Source organism: Nerophis lumbriciformis, linkage group LG18 (genome assembly GCF_033978685.3).
Source record: "Nerophis lumbriciformis linkage group LG18, RoL_Nlum_v2.1, whole genome shotgun sequence".
NCBI lineage: Eukaryota > Metazoa > Chordata > Actinopteri > Syngnathiformes > Syngnathidae > Nerophis > Nerophis lumbriciformis.
This window is the reverse complement of record NC_084565.2, coordinates 26,372,713-26,390,000: the sequence shown is the minus strand read 5'-3', so window position 1 is coordinate 26,390,000 and position 17,288 is coordinate 26,372,713. Positions and strand designations below refer to the sequence as shown.

Below are 17,288 nucleotides of genomic sequence, written 5' to 3'. Positions count from 1 at the left end.
ATCTAAAGTTCAGCATCAACACACTTTCAATACACTAATGTGAGATCTGGGACTTATCTGTTGAAAAATACCATGACTTGGGACCTTTAAAGGTTTTATTGTGTTATGGCCAAGTAACATAAATGACTTTAATATAAGCAGACACAAAGCAGATCCTTCTTTGGCTATGAGGCTATAAAGCAGGGGTGTCAAACTCATTTTAGATCAGGGGCCACATGGAGAAAAAATCTACTCCCAAGTGGGCCGGACTGGTAAAATCACGGCACGGTAACTTTAAAATAACGACAGCTTCAGATTGTTTTCTTTGTTTAAAAATAGAACAAGCACATTCTGAAAATGTACAAATCATAATGTTTTTGTTTTTTTTACACTTACATGTTGCGTTTAATAGTATTCTATCTTTATTTGTCGCTATTTATACTTTCTGAATAAATTATGTGATAATGTTCATCAGTCAACTCATTTGTGTTAAATTTCAATCTATCAAGATAAAAAAATTACATCAAAATCAAACTATAGGATGTTATTTATGTAGTTTGATAATTTTCCTCGACTAACGTACTAACGTGGTTTATTTTTATTTTTTTTACATATGTAGCATCATCTACAAAGATACAAAGAATTGCTATTGTGACATCTAGTGGACAAATTTAGAACAGCAGTTTCTTTCATTCAAAAATGTCGGCTCATTTTTATTAGAGATGTTCGATAATATCAACCTGCCGATAAATGCGTTAAAATGTAATATCGGAAATTATCGGAATCGTTCTTTTTATTATCGGTATCATTTTTTTATTTTTTTATTTATTAAATCAACATAAAAAACACAAGATACACTTACAATTAGTGCACCAACCCAAAAAACCTCCCTCCCCCATTTACACTCATTCACACTCATTCACACAAAAGGGTTGTTTCTTTCTGTTATTAATATTCTGGTTCCTACATTATATATCAATATATATCAATACAGTCTGCAAGGGATACAGTCCGTAAGCACACATGATTGTGCGTGCTGCTGGTCCACTAATAGTACTAACCTTTAACAGTTAATTTTACTAATTTTCATTAATTACTAGTTTCAATGTAACTGTTTTTATATTGTTTTACTTTCTTTTTTATTCAAGAAAATGTTTTTAATTTATTTATCTTATTTTTTTTTTTTTTAAAGTACCTTATCTTCACCATACCTGGTTGTCCAAATTAGGCATAATAATGTGCTAATTCCACATGAATCAATTTAAGTGGACCCCGACTTAAACAAGTTGAAAAACTTATTCGGGTGTTACCATTTAGTGGTCAATTGTACGGAATATGTACTTCACTGTGCAACCTACTAATACAAGTCTCAATCAATCAATCAATCAATCGAAGACTGCATATATCGGTTGATATCGGCAGAGCCGGCCCAAGGCATAAGCGTACTAAGCGCTTGCTTAGGGCCCCGCGGCCACCAGGGGGCCCCCAAAAGCAATTAACAAAAAAATCTTATTTTTAATTTTTTGCATGTACGAGTCTGACTGATGATTTCTAAATGATCAAAGATATATTATTGTACAAAAACACAATTTTAGGTCAACAGAGTGCTGCTGCTGATCTAGGCTTAGTGATTCTTCCTGCCTCTCTTTAAATGTAAAGCTGCCTCTGCTGCACCTTTGACGTTTGCCGCCTGCTATGGCGTCACATTAGTGCCAAAAATCCGAGCGCATAAAAACTGTTATCGCGCGCTGATTCTCCACTTCGTGCGCGCGCGCGACACCCTTTTGCGCGCGTGTGGTGCCTTTTTGCGCGGGCGCCGTCTCGGTCTGTGCGCTGGCATGTTTCGTTTTGGCACTTTGGGGGCGGGTATGCTTAGACGGCCCCTTCTTTCTGATTGGTCAGGCGAAATGCTCAGAGCCAATCAGAAGTATAGCAGGGCGGGTCATCGTCAATATGTATCAAGATTGTTATAGGCGCAAAGTTTTCACTTCTTCTTGAACATTTGTTTTCTAATTTATGGAATTTCTTTTGATTCAGCCATAAAATTAATGAAATAATCTTTGAATTTTGTTTTTAAAATGTTAAAAATAGCCTTTTAATAATGTATTCTGAAACAGTTTAAAATAATCAGAGAACTGACTATCACTGACCCTACACAACTATGTTGCACAATTAAGTAATTTTTTTTTATAGTGAAAGAGGTAATTTCAACAGGTGCAGCATCCTATGTCATATCTACATGTAATAAGATTTGTAACAAGGCAAACCGTTTGTAAATTGGTCGAAAATCGAGCAAGTTATGGTAATTTAATTGGTACATGTACTAATTAAATTACCATAACTTGCTTTGACATCAATGTAATGATTGAGGCTAGATGTCCGAGGTAAGATGGCTACAACGTTGCTACGCTGGAGAATGATTGGTCATATGAAAAATGCTCAGAGCCAATCAGAAAGGAGGGGCTGTCTAAGCATACCTGCCCCCAAAGTGCCAAAAACAAAATGACAGCGCGAGGAGAGATGCCAGGAGTACACAGAGAGCGAACAGACCGAGACGGCGCGCGCGCAGAAAGGCACCGCGCGCGCGCAAAAAGACACCACGCGCGCGCAAAAGGGTGTCGCGCGCGCACAAAGTGGAGAATCAGCGCGCGATAACAGTTTTTATGCGCTTGGATTTTTGGCACTAATGTGATGCCATATCTTTCCTCTCAGATTCAGACAGGACTGAGCAGGTGATCAGAGGACCACTGTCTATTAAGGAGAACTTTTCATTCCCCAAACGGCATGATGGCCGAAGTTTTCATTATCATTATACCTACAGACAGCTAGTCAATGGGGAAAAAGTCAAGCGTAGCTGGCTGACTTATTCAAGAAGTAAAGATGCAGTCTATTGCTTTTGCTGCAAATTATTTTCCAAAAAGTCCTTAAAACTGGCAGCCGAGGGACAGCGGGATTGGGTCAACATAGGTGCACTGCTGAAACAGCATGAAAACAGTGAAGATCATTGTAGCAACATGGTGAAATGGAAGGATTTTGCCTTGCGTCTTTCAAAGGGGAAAACTATTGATGAATTTAACTTCAGTAGACTGCGCTCTCTTTGTACAAAGTAAACATTAAATATGAACAATTAACTAAACTAGTTGTAAACTAGTAATTAAAGACTAATATGTACAAGACTGATGAGACAAGATGACACTTTTACTGTAAATACAAAGCTTTATCACTTGGACTGTTCAACCCCAGGCCACTCTTGTAGCTGAATGTTTTCTACATTTTAAGATTAGGAACCATATGTGGCACTCTGGACATCATTCGTTCATTCATTGGTATTATTTATGTTCTTAACTGGGCCACCCCCATATCTTTATAAATGACATGTCATTTGTAAAGACATGCCAGGCTGACAATAGGATAATGTAAACAACACTGCCAGAGCCACAATGAGTTTATAGTAGGTGTGTGAATGATCAACAATCAATATTATTGGCAGAAATAGAGGGCCCCAAAATCAAATTTTGCTTAGGGCCCCATGGAGGCTTGGGCCGGCACTGGATATCGGTATCGGTAATTAAAGAGTTGGACAATATCGGAATATCGGATATCGGCAAAAAGCTATTATCGGACATCCCTAATTTTTATACTTAGCAAACTCATCCCGCGGGCCGGATAAAAACCTGTTTGTGGGCCTGATCCGGCCCGTGGGCCGTACGTTTGACACCCCTGCTATAAAGTATTATGCTGTGTTAAAACAGTCCAAATTTACCGTGCAGCATACTACCGCTGAGGCGTCGCAATAATAATTGCGATTATTTCTTGTTTAACATTCAGCTAATATGCTCCGGAGAGTAATGAGTTGAGTAATGACTCCATTCCGGGCAGCGAATGGTCCGCAATCAATCAGCAGAGTTTTCCACAGCGAGAATGAGCGGAAATGTTTTTGTGGTCTATGCTGTCAAGATGTGCCCTTTATCTCACTTGAGCGAAGACATCTCTCAAGTGAAGTGCATTTAGTCGAAGATCCATCGCAGAACTGATCATTAGGAAAGAGCTACACCCAATTAATAGACTCTGGTGGTGGTGTAACACAATCCATCCATTTTCTATACACCGTACACTGTGTTCAGGATCAAAAGCACATTACACCCTGTAATACGCAGCTGAACCTGTTAACAGGGCAACTCTCAGGCCCACATAGAGAAAAATAAAATAGTCTTCTTTTTTTTTCTTTTTTTTTTTTAGAAATTTGAAGCAGCAACTATAGTAAAAATAGAGAGATGTAATTTTGGTAAAGCTGACAGAGTAAATTATTCACATGACTGACAATCTCTTAGGTCAGGGATACTTAACTAAATTGTGTTGGGGCCACATTTCCAGAAGGCTAAGGACTTCTCCCTTCTATTTTCAGGACTTATGTTGATCCCAAATACAGATCAGCAGATACCAGAAAGTAAGAAAAGTTGCTTTTGCATAATATTGCGAAACAAAACGCCAGGTAATATGTCTGCTAATAAGTGCCATTTTGCGGTCCTTATACACACACCATAATAATATTCGTATGTTTAATGCGCCGACAATCCATTAAGCGGTGCGGCTTCATAGCTTACCGAACGACTCGGCCGAAATTGGCCCGCGAGACGTTATTTTGCGGCCCGCACCTTAATATGAAAATTTAATGTTAGTGCGGCTCGCGGGTTTTATATGAATGGCGCTTGACAGCGTCATTCTCGCCAACCCTCCCGATTTTTCATTCCGGGAGACTCACGAATTTCAGGGCAACCATTCTCTCAATGTCTGCCGATTTTCACCCGAACAACAATATTAAGGGCGTGCCGTGATGGCACTGTCTTTAGCGCCCTCTACAGCCTGTACAAACAGCGTGCCAGCCCAGTCACATGTTGTATTTGGCTTCTGCACACACACGTAAGTGACTGCAAGACATACTTGATCAACAGCCACACAGGTCACACTGTGGGTGGCCGTATAAACAACTTAAACACTGTTACAAATATGCGCCACACTGTGAAACCACACCAAACAAGAATGACAAACATTTCGGGAGAACATCCGCACCGTAACACAACATAAACACAACAGAACAAATGCAGCCCTAACTCTTCCAGGCTACAATATACAACCCCGCTACCACCAACCCCCCCCCCCCCGTGCGTCGGTTGAGGTGGGCGGGGTTTGGTGGTAGTGGGGGTGTATATTGTAGCCAGGAAGAGTTAGGTCTGCAAGGTGTTCTGGGTATTTGTTCTGTTGTGTTTATGTTGTGTTACGGTGCGGATGTTCTCCCGAAATGTGTTTGTCATGCTTGTTTGGTGTGGGTTCACAGTGTGGCGCATATTTGTAAGAGTGTTAAACTTGTTTATACGGCCACCCTCAGTGTGACCTGTATGGCTGTTGATCAAGTATGTCTTGCAGTCACTCACGTGTGTCTGCAGAAGCCGCATACAACATGTGACTGGGCATGTGACTTCACCATACACTATTTGTATGGTGAAAAAGCAGACGCGACGACAGGTTGTAGAGGACGTTAAAGGCAGTGCCATCACGGCACGCCCTTAATAATGTTGTCCGGGTGAAAATCGGGACAAATTCGGGAGAATGGTTGCCCCGGGACATTGTCAGGAGGGGCACTGAAATTCGGGAGTCTCCCGGAAAAATGGGAGGGTTGGCAAGTATGTTTTTTTTTAAGAAATCTTTTCTTGCGGGCCAGCCTCACCCAGTTTCTGCATCCAGGTAAATTGAGTTTGAGACCCCTGATGTAGACCTATTTGCCAGAAGTGACGGATATTTATTTGAACGCTTTAGGCTACCTCAGCAGTCCCCCCTTTCTTGAACTTTCGTTTTGACATTATGTATTTCCCCTGCTGGATAATACGAATTTCTCTTCTGCAATCTGTTTGTGTTTTCTCCGTATGTTTGATGTTCGGCTTTTCCGCCGGAATTGTGCCCTTATATGGGGAATTAAGGGCGTTTACCTATGCAAATTACGGAATTAAGGGTGTTTACATATGCATATTGAGGAAATAAGGGTGTGTTTATATGCAAATTATGATAGACATGTACGCGCTAAACATTTGGCATTCAGCAACTTAAGAAAAGCAGGTGGGAACAATTTGGGCGTTTAAGAACACGTCATGAATTTGAATGAACTCCTCTTAGGAAATCACTTAGGAATAAAGATAAGAGGAAAAGTTAGGAACTTATTGCTGAACGGGGCCCACTGATCTTACCTCATGCAAACAGGTGTATTGAACGTGGTATGGAGCGACCGTCTCCTCGCCCTTGATCTCTACATTGATGTGCATCCTAATGGCCCCCGACACAGCTGATTTGTCAGTGCGCTTGTCTGAGGAGAACGAAAGACCAGCAGAGGGATGTTAGAAGTCATCGGGTGACATCACACTGCAGTGCGACTCACCCAAGTTGTACCACACGTCCATCTCCCCACTCAGAGTGCGGACCTCGATGATGGTTTGTCCCAGGAAGTCGTCAGACTCGCGCTTGAACTTTTGCTTCACTCGAGACTTGATGTCGTCGTCCTCGTCCCACACTCGCACCTTGATGCGGTCAGAAGAATTATGGCATTCGCTGCACGCACACGACAAAATCCAAGAGTTCGTTAGACGCGGTTTAAAAATATCACATTATTGTTTTAAGTGAGGACCTACAAATTGAAAGTCTCCTCCCAGACAGGGTTGAGGTTGCCATAGATGGTTTTGGTCCTCTTTTTGGTCTTTCCAACCTGGACGGTGACATAGGGATCACTAGAACCAGTTTTATCCTTGGCTTGTAAACCTTGGGCACACAACACTAGAAGAGGGAATAAGAATAAGTGCGTGTGATGTCACAGAGGTGACCAACTTCAGTCCAATCTACACGCTCACCTGTGATGCTAATCTTGGCCGACCACTTGGATGTGCCGTCGAGCACGCTCTGTTTGATCTGCTTCATCTGCGTGCCGTGGGTTGGCTTGGGGACGGAGAAGACCTCCTGAATGAGCTCAAAGATCTCCGGTTTGTTTCTCTCGCGGATTTTCATGCGGTCTTTGAGGACCATGATGATGTTCTGAGTTCGGTCCTCCGCGCCATGTTTGGAGCTCTTCTCCGCGGCCCCTGGTCATTGCGCAAAAGAGAGAAAGAATGACAAATTTACAAAACCCAAAACCAGGGAAGTTAGCACGTTGTGTAATTTGTAAATTAAAAACAGAATACAATGATTTGCAAATCCGTTTTTGCAAATATTCATTAACTTAGAATTTATTGGCAGCAAAACATTGCAAAAAAGTTGACACGGGCATTTTTACCACTGTGTTACATGGCCTTTCCTTTTAACAACACTCAGTAAACGTTTGGGAACTTAGGAGACCAATTCTTGAAGCTTTTCAGGTGGAATTCTTTCCCATTCTTGCTTGATGTACAGCTTAAGTTGTTCAACAGTCCGGGGTCTCCATTGTCCTGTTATAGGCTTCATATTGCGCCACACATTTTCAGTGGGAGACAGGTCTGGACTACAGGCAGGCCAGTCTAGTACCCACACTATTTTACTATGAAGCCACACTGTTGTAATAAGTGGCTTGGTATTGTCTTGCAGAAATAAGCAGGGGCGTCCATGATAACATTGCTTGGATGGCAACAAAAGTTGCTCCAAAATCTGTATGTACTGTACCTTTCAGCATTAATGGTGCCTTCACAGATGTGTAATTACCCATGCCTTGGGCACTAATACACCCCCATACCATCACAGATGCTAGCTTTTCAACTTTGCGCCTATAACAATCCCGATGGTTCTATTCCTCTTTGGTCCGGAGGACACAATGTCCACAGTTTCCAAAAACAATTTGAAATGTGGACTCGTCAGGCCACAGAACACTTTTTCAATTTGCATCAATCCATCTTAGATGAGCTCGGGCCCTGTATTTCTGGGTGTTGTTGATAAATGGCTTTCGCTTTGCATAGTTGAGATTTAACTTGCACTTACAGATGTAGCGACCAACTGTAGTTACTGACAGTGATTTTCTGAAGTGTTCCTGAGCCCATGTGTTGATATCCTTTACACACTGATGTCGTTTTTTCATGCAGTACCGCCTGAGGGATTGGAGGTCCGTAATATCATCGCTTACGTGCAGTGATTTCTCCAGATTCTCTGAACCTTTTGATCAAATTACGGACGATAGATGGTGAAATCCCTTAATTCCTTCCAATAGCTCGTTGAGAAATGTTGTTCTTAAACTGTTGGACAATTTGCTCACACATTTGTACACAAAGAGGTGACCCTCGCCCCATCCTTCTTTGTGAATGACTGAGCATTTCATGGAAGCTGCTTTTATACCCAATCATGGCACTCACCTGTTCCCAATTAGCCTGTTCACCTGTGGGATGTTCCATATAAGTGTTTTATGAGCATTCCTCAACTTTCTCAGTCTTTTTTGCCACTTGTGCCAACTTATTTGAAACATGTTGCAGGGATCAAATTCCAAATTAGTTAATATTTGCAAAAATTCTAGTTCGAACGTTAGCTATCTTGTCTTTGCAGTCTATTCAATTGAGTATAGGTTAAAAAAAGATTTGCAAATCATTGTATTTAGTTTTTATTTACGATTTACACAAGTGCCAACTTCACTGCTTTTGGGGTTTTGTATGATGCACTGGGATATGAAAGGGCTGTTAATAAAACTACAGGACATACTGTTGTGTACACCAATCGAATAAGATCAAATGCAAGAGTTGGACAACAGTGTTTCACTCCAGTCCTGTAGGTGGCGGTAATGCACATTACAAAGTGGGCGTCAACATCTACAATACATTTTTCACTGCAATTCCATCACTTGGATTTGATAGGCCAAATGGCCCAAATCCGAGCAGACTATAACTGCAAAAAGTGTAAAACATTTTTACAATCTGCACCTTAATCCAGATTTCCACCAAAATGTTGTGTTTTTTTAACAGTTTGAATTCAAATTAGCAAACTTTTACAGCGCCATTTAAAACAATGTCTTGGAAAAATAGTCCAAAACAGTCTTTGAAAACCCCCTTTTTTAAAGTGAGCTCTATCAATTTTTTTAGCAGGTGTACCTAATGTTGAGTACACCTGGTGAAGTCCAGCACAAAGAACAAGGAGAGGGAAGCAAATGAAATCGCATTTCTTGAGGGACACATTTGCAGAGCTATAAAACGCTGAGTAGCCGAGGTGGATGACAGCAAAAGAAGAATAGTTTTTAATATCCCCTCCAGAAGAGAAACAATAAAATTTAACAAGTGGTGCAGATATGAATGAATAATTCATATCTTTTGTGAATATTTTGGCTATATTGTTGCCCACAAGGACCATGTCTGAGAGTTATCTTTCTTACTTTGCAGACAGTCAGCATTGAGTAGATCCTGGCATTTCTCGTGGCATTTGACCCCGCACTCTGTGCAGCGCATGCCCTGACGAGCGATGCCCCACAGCAGACCCTCGCACTCGTAGCAGTAGGTAGGGGTGGTGGCCGTCCACACCTCGAAATTGTGCGGAGTCGTGCAGGAGATGGGATAGATGAGAGCCTGGAGGGTCTTCTTATAGACGTGACTCTTCTGCAAAAAAAGACGGAGTAGTCTTGAGGGTTAAAATGTTTTGTTGTGTGGTTAATTTTATCAGGTATAATTTTCTGATAGGATTGGAAGTAGCATGTGTTTGTATTTGGTCACATAATCCTTTAAACACAGTCTTCTACTAAGGTCAAAGGGCACATGTCCATCTGCAATGCTGCAGGCAGTTCTCAAGATAGTGGGAATCCCACAAGGAAGTAGGTGTCGGGTTAAGAAGGAAGATTAGAGACCATAGCAACATCCGGTAGAAGATCCACACAAAGGGACCGAGGATAGGAGTCGGAGGTCACCGGATCCAAATCATTCACAGAAAATAGGCTAAGCAGCAAACTGGGTGTTGGCCAGACTGATCGGCACCAAGACTAGACCCACAAAGAGTGGTGGTCTACAGGAAAGGTATTTAAACGACAGTTGTCCGACAGGACAGCAGAATGAAGAGATCCGACACTTCTTCTCCTAGAGCTGCAGTTCTAGTCAGAGGCTCGCTGAAACAAAATAAAGCTTTTTGTTCGACGATTCCAAGTCCGAGTCCATGGTTCTCGCCCGGAAAAGGGTGAAGTGCCATTTCCGGGTTGGGGAGGAGATCTTGCACCAAGTGGAGGAGTTCAAGTACCTCTGAGCCTTGTTCACGAGTGAGGGAAGAGTGGATCGTGAGATCGACAGGCGTAAACGGTGCGGCGTATTCAGTAATGCTGACGCTATATCGATCCGTTGTGGTGAAGAAGGAGCTGAGCCGGAAGGCAAAGCTCTCAATTTACCGGTCGACCTACGTTCCCATCCTCACCTATGGTCATGAGCTTTGGGTTATGATCGAAAGGACAAGATCACGAGTACAAGCGGTCGAAATGAGCTTCCTCCGCCGGGTGGCGGGGCTCTCCCTTAGAGATAGGGTGAGAAGCTCTGCCATCCGGGAGGAGCTCAAAGTAAAGCCGCTGCTCCTCCACATCGAGAGGAGCCAGACGAGGTGGTTCGGGCATCTGGTTAGGATGCCACCCGAACACCTCCCTAGGGAGGAGTTTCGGGCACGTCCGACCGGTAGGAGACTACGGGGAAGACCCAGGACACGTTGGGAAGACTATGTCTCCCGGCTGGCCTGGGAACGCCTCGGGATCCCCCGGCAGGAGCTGGACGAAGTGGCTGGGGAGAGGGAAGTCTGGGTTTCCCTGCTTAGGCTGCTGCCCCCACGACCGGACCTCGGATAAGCGGAAGAGGATGGATGGATGGATGGATGGATGTTCGACGATTCCTCTTGGCATCTCCTTGGCTCATCACCCATCACACGACCATCAAATATACAACAGTTGCTGTATATGGACAACATGTTTCATACAGTGGAACTAATGTTGAACACCCCTGAGGTTGTACAATTCAGAATGTGTTCAATATTTTGGGGAAAAAATGTCCTCCAAAAGACACATGAGCACATCTTGTGGGGGACAACAGCTCAGTTTGCAGCTAAAGAAGTAACTTCACAAGTTGTTCGTTTTTTTGTTTCGATGTTTTTACAAAGGCAAAAATGAATGACAACAATAGAACTTTTTAGCCTAGCTACTTTGGCTGATCAGCACAATACGGCATTAACGAACATAAAAAACATTGCGAAAAATTATATCTAAATAGCAACAGTTTCACTGTATGTATGTTTATTTAATTGATGATATACTGACCAGTTCTTCGTTATGCAGTGTGCTGGACGTTAGGGCTGAAGTGATGCCGGCCTTCCTGGAGCTCTGCACCAGTGACTGATTGACAGGAGAGAGGGGAGTTCCTCAAAAATATTTAAGTTAAGCAATAATATTGTGATAATAATGACTGGTGGAATTTTTTTAGAAAGCAAGCATAGTTCACTCACCATAGCCTGCGGCATTAACGTAAAAGTGGGAAGAAAAAGGGAGATTTCAAAAAAATAACAACAAAATCTATGGGATGATGTGTAAATATTATACATTATTTACAGCAGGGGTGTCAAACGTGCAGAACAGGTTTTATCCGGCCCGCGGGATGAGTTTGCTAAGTATAAAAATGAGCCAAAATTTTTGAATGAAAGAAACCGGTGTTTTAAATGTGTTCCTTAGATGAACTGTACAGTGCCAGGTGCCTCAAAAATGCCCAAAACATCATAAGGGACCCATCTCACCCTGGACATAAACTTTTTGAACTGCTGCCCTCGGGCAGGAGAAACAGGACAATAAAATGTCGGACAAACAGATTTAAGAACACTTTTTACCCGAGAGCAATAGTGTCGCTGAACACAAGACGACAATAATGACTGTGCATGTGAGCTGTGTGCTTGCTATTTTTATGTATTTTATGTATTTTTATCTATTTATCTATGTTCTTATGGTTTTATGTGTTGTAAATTTGCACTAATTTAGTTTTGCTTACAATTTCGTTGTACAATGTACAATGACAATAAAGATATATTCTATTCTAGATGTCGCAATAGCAATTATTTGTATCTTTGTAGATGATGTTACATATGTAAAAGAAAAATAATGCATATGATGTTAGTCAAGAAAAATTATCAAACTACATAAATAACATATTGTAATTTGATTTTGATGTAATTTTTTTATCTTGATAGATTGAAAATTAACACCAATGAGTTGACTGATGAACATTATCACATCATTTATTCAGAAAATATAAATAACGACAAATAAAGATAGAACACTATTAACCGCAACATGTAAGTGTAAAATAAAACCCAACACCGTTACGATTTGTACATTTTCAGAATGTGCTTGTTCTATTTTTAAACAAAGAAAGCAATCTGAAGCGGTCTTTATTTTTAAGTTATCGTGCCGTGATTTTACCAGTCCGGCCCACTTGGGAGTAGACTTTTCTCCATGTGTCCACCGATCTAAAAGGAGTTTGACACCCCTGATTTAGAGTATTAAATGCATTTAGAAATAACAACAACAACTACATTGGCGGTTTTTAGATCTTTGCATAGCTCGCTCTGTTAAGGTATTGTAGGCTAAAATATAGAGAAGGATGGAATGGAAGTGTAGGGAAGATCATGAAGAGAATAGCTTGCTGCTAAGCCGAGGATGGACGGGAGGGAATATAAAGACATTAAACCCACCAGATCTCTGACCAGAGGCATCGCTTTCCTCTTCCTGAGGTCTGGCATGCTGTCGATGCTGTAAAGAGCGCCACCCATCCTGAAGGGAAAGCACGCACCAGTTATAATTGGCGCAGTTGTTAACCTGAGTGTGCATGAATCAATTAGAAAAGGTGAAGAAAAGCTTGGTCACGGCTGTCAGTACTCACCCCGCTGATAATAGCAGAGAGGCGATGCCGACACTCTCTCCTCGGGCCTGCAGAGAACACGAAAGGATGAAAGTGGGAACACAGGTGTAAGCGGTGCAAGCTGGGTACCATTAGAGCAATTGCTAAAATATTAAGAAGATTATCGTTGTGTCACGTGCGCTGATTTCATACAGTACATATAGCTTGGGTACACATACACTATATTGTCAAAAGTATTTGGCCACCTGGCTTGACTCACATATGAACTTAAAGTGCCATCCCATTCCTAACCCATAGGGTTCAATATAATGTCGGTCCACCTTTTGCAGCTATTACAGCTTCAACTCTTCTGGGAAGGCTGTCCACAAGGTTGCGGAGTGTGTTTATAGGAATTTTCCACCATTCTTCCAAAAGCGCATTGGTGAGGTCACACACTGATGTTGGTCGAGAAGGCCTGGCTCTCGGTCTCCGTTCTAATTCATCCCAAAGGTGTTCTATCGGGTTCAGGTCAGGACTCTGTGCAGGCCAGTCAAGTTCATCCACAACAGATTCTGTCATCCATGTCTTTATGGTCCTTGCTTTGTGCACTGGTGCACAGTCATGTTGGAAGAGGAAGGGGCCCGCTCCAAACTGTTACCACAAGATTGGGAGCATGGAATTGTCCAAAATGTTTTGGTATCCTGGAGCATTCAAAGTTCCTTTCACTGGAACTAAGGGGCCAAGCCCAACTCCTGAAAAACAACCCCACACCATAACTCCTCCTTCACCATATTTCACACTCGGCACAATGCAGTCCTAAATGTACCGTTCTCCCGGCAACCTCCAAACCCAGACTGGTCCATCAGATTGCCAGATGGAAAAGTGTGATTCATCACTCGAGAGCAGTGGTTCTCAAATGGGGGTACTTGAAGGTATGCCAAGGGGTATGTGAGATTTTTTTTAAATATTCTAAAAATAGCAACAATTCAAAAATCCTTTATAAATATATTTATTGAATAATACTTCAACAAAATATGAATGTAAGTTCATAAACTCAGTGAAGCACTAGCTCAGGTTTCTCACTAAAATGTATGTCAAAAAGAACTGTGAAAAGAAATGCAACAATGCAATATTCAGTGTTGACAGCTAGATTTATTGTGGACATGTTTTTGTGAAGAAATTTTTAGAATTAAGTTCATGAATCCAGATGGATCTCTATTACAATCCCCAAAGAGGGCACTTTAAGTTGATGATTACTTCAATGTGTAGAAATCTTTATTTATAATTGAATCACTTGTTTATTTTTCAACAAGTTTTGAGTTATTTTTATATCTTTTTTCCCAAATAGTTCAAGAAAGACCACTACAAATGAGCAATATTTTGCACTGTTATACAATTTAATAAGTCAGAAACTGATGACATAGTGCTGTATTTTACTTCTTTATCTCTTTTTTTCAACCAAAAATGCTTTGCTCTGATTAGGGGGTACTTGAATTAAAAAAATGTTCACAGGGGGTACATCACTGAAAAAAGGTTGAGAACCACTGCTCTAGAGAAGGCGTCTCCATTGCTCTAGAGTCCAGTGGCGACGTGCTTTACACCACTGCATCACACACTTTGCATTGGACTTGGTGATGTATGGCTTAGATGCAACTGCTCGGCCATGGAAACCCATTCCATGACGCTCTCTGTGTACTGTAAGTGGGCTAATTGGAAGGTCACATGAAGTTTGGAGCTCTGTAGCAACTAACTGTGCAGAAAGTCGGCAACCTCTTTGCACTACGCGCTTCAGCCACTACGTGGCTGAGTTACTGTTGTTCCCAAACTCTTCCATTTTCTTATAATAAAGCCGACAGTTGACTTTGGAATATTTAGGAGCGAAGAAATTTCACGACTGGATTTGTTGCACAATTGGCATCCTATGACAGTTCCACGCTGGAAATCCCTGAGCTCCTGAGAGCGGCCCATTCTTTCACAAATGTTTGTAGAACCAGTCTCAATGCCTAAGTGCTTGATTTAATACACCTGTGGCCGGGCCAAGTGATTCGGACACCTGATTCTCATCATTTGGATGGGTGGCCAAATACTTTTGGCAATATAGTGTTTATTTTCTGAAAGCATTAAACAAAGCAGCACAGCAAAGTAAAGTATGGGTTTTGTTGGAAACGACACTTAGCACGCTCCCAGCATCTCAGCGAGTTGAACAAAGCAAATTACAGCTCGACGAGGTGGTTTAACACACAACAGGCTGTACCTACCTGAAGATCTGCTCCAGCCAGGGGAGAGTCAGAATGGACAACATGCAAATCGCTATGAGGATGGCAAGCAACTGAAAAGAAAATAATGAAATGGCAAAAACAAGGCTGGGGGTAAACAGAAACCATTGAATAAACACATATAATCCACTGTTGTAAACTACAGCAGAAACTCCAGACCATGCAGGAACAGAACTTCTAAACAGTCTTATGACAGTAACCATTCACTCAAGAGGAGAGCATGGTTTGTTTCTGTGCACACACTGACACATGCACCCAAGCTGTACCTCTTGCAACTGTAGCCGTACTCTGCTGAACAACCGGAGCCAGTTGGCTTTGGCTCTCGCAGGGCCGGGTTCCATAAGTTCCCTCTTTGGGAAACTGAGATTCAAGATAAGAAATGTGTTATTAATCGTAGTTGTGTACAAGATTGTACCTAATGTCATGACTGGTTTTTATTGATTATTGACTATTTTATTGATTATGGGACAAGCAGTAGAAAATTGATGGATGGTACTTTTTCGTCACTTATTGTTTGTCTTTGGTACACTAATGTGTATATTATAGGCCATTGGTTCTTTGTTTTATTTTTGCAAAAATATATATCTATTTTTATATTGCTCTTTTTATCTTTGGTATGAACATTATTATGTAAACTCGAAGTTATTGTTTTTTTTGTCGCTATTTTTGTATTACAATTTACAACATTTTGTTATTGATCTTGTCGTACTGCATTGTAATCTTTTGTTTTGCGATTGTGTGATGTTTTTTGCCTGGACCCCAGGAAGAATAGTCTCCACTGCGGTGCAGACTAATGGGAATCCTTAATAAACTAAACCAGGGGTCCCCAAACTTTTTGACTCGGAGGCCGCATTGGGTTAAAAAAATGTGGCCGGGGGCCAGGCTGTATATATATATATATATATATATATATATATATACATATATATATATATATATATATATATATACACATATACATTGTCTTTATAATCCGTTTTGTCATTTAACATCAATTGATGTTCATCAACATTTAACATTGTCACGTTATCGATGGGAAAATTCATTTTTAGACAATACGATTTGCCTGAGCGGCTAGGAGACACCAAGAGTAACAAGCGGTAGAAAATGGATTTGAAAGGAAAGATTTAAAAAAAATAAATAAATAAATAAAAAATTAACTTGGGACTTCCTGTGGGCCGGATTTTGGATGCTGGGCGGCCGGATCCGGCCCACGGGCCGTAGTTTGGGGACCCCTGAACTAAACTACAATCGGAATTACATTTGACTTTCAATATAGTATCATTTTCCATGTTTACCCCCACCAGCAAAAAAGTAGGCTTGACTACAGATCTTAAAATAAAGCCTGGAGCTTTGCCAAATATCAGTCAGTCAGCTATAGACGTTGGAGAAGTTTAATCATTTTGTTGTTTTTTAGCAAATAGTCTAGCCTGGAATGATGTGATACGTACTGTACTACGACTGTACACTTCATTCACTGACAGTGACACAAAAGAGTTAGAATAATACATTACGTTGGATACCACAACCCCTAATTGAATCAAAAATCCTGAAATTCAATGATTTGGTGTCCTTATTATGTGCTCAAACTGAAATACCACCATTTAATTCAACTTGGTTGTTTGCTTTCTCCAAGGTGAATATAAACATTCACCATATGCAAAACATAATATGAGTTAAAGGACTAGGTGTGGTGAGATTATCCTCTGCATTTGACCCATCACCCTCACCCCCTGGGAGTTGAGGGGAGCAGTGAGCAGCAGCGGTGACCACGCCCGGGAATCATTTTGGTGATTTAACCCCCAATTCCAACCCTTGATGCTGAGTGCCAAGCAGGGAAGTAATGTTTCCTATTTTTTGTAGTCTTTGGTATGACTCGGTTGGAGTTTGACCAATCTCAGGGCGGACACTCTAGAATTCACTTCAGTACAACTTAGAGTAGTTCTGCGGCCGCAGATATCCTTTTCAACAGAGGCGGCGACATGCCAGCTAGCTACTGTAGATAGTTAGCGAACTATCGAGCTCGTTTCACAGCTCCTGATTGTCCCCCCCGTCCCTGCAACTCCCTGTGGCTGAGGCGAGTTTTTCCAAAACATTTTTGTTTAGATAGTATTTTTACTGATATCTCATTAAAAAAACGCGGAAGTGATATTTTGACGTAACAATTTATGTTTTTCGCAGAAATTTCACATTCCCGAGAATAAGC

General features: G+C 41.4%; 1 protein-coding gene across 1 annotated transcript in view; it reads right to left on the bottom strand.

Annotated features, from left to right (window-relative positions):
- The window catches only part of unc13a (unc-13 homolog A (C. elegans)), a 147,963-nt gene that overhangs the window by 74,617 nt on the left and 56,058 nt on the right, over positions 1-17,288 (bottom strand). Inside the window, exons 11-19 of the mRNA XM_061977917.1 lie at positions 15,349-15,442; positions 12,849-12,895; positions 12,661-12,739; positions 11,240-11,314; positions 9,338-9,557; positions 6,873-7,100; positions 6,657-6,798; positions 6,407-6,576; positions 6,219-6,334 (exon numbers count right to left, since the gene is read on the bottom strand). Of these exons, the coding sequence (XP_061833901.1) occupies positions 6,219-6,334; positions 6,407-6,576; positions 6,657-6,798; positions 6,873-7,100; positions 9,338-9,557; positions 11,240-11,314; positions 12,661-12,739; positions 12,849-12,895; positions 15,349-15,442 (1,171 nt within the window). The remainder of the gene's footprint in view (positions 1-6,218; positions 6,335-6,406; positions 6,577-6,656; positions 6,799-6,872; positions 7,101-9,337; positions 9,558-11,239; positions 11,315-12,660; positions 12,740-12,848; positions 12,896-15,348; positions 15,443-17,288) is intronic.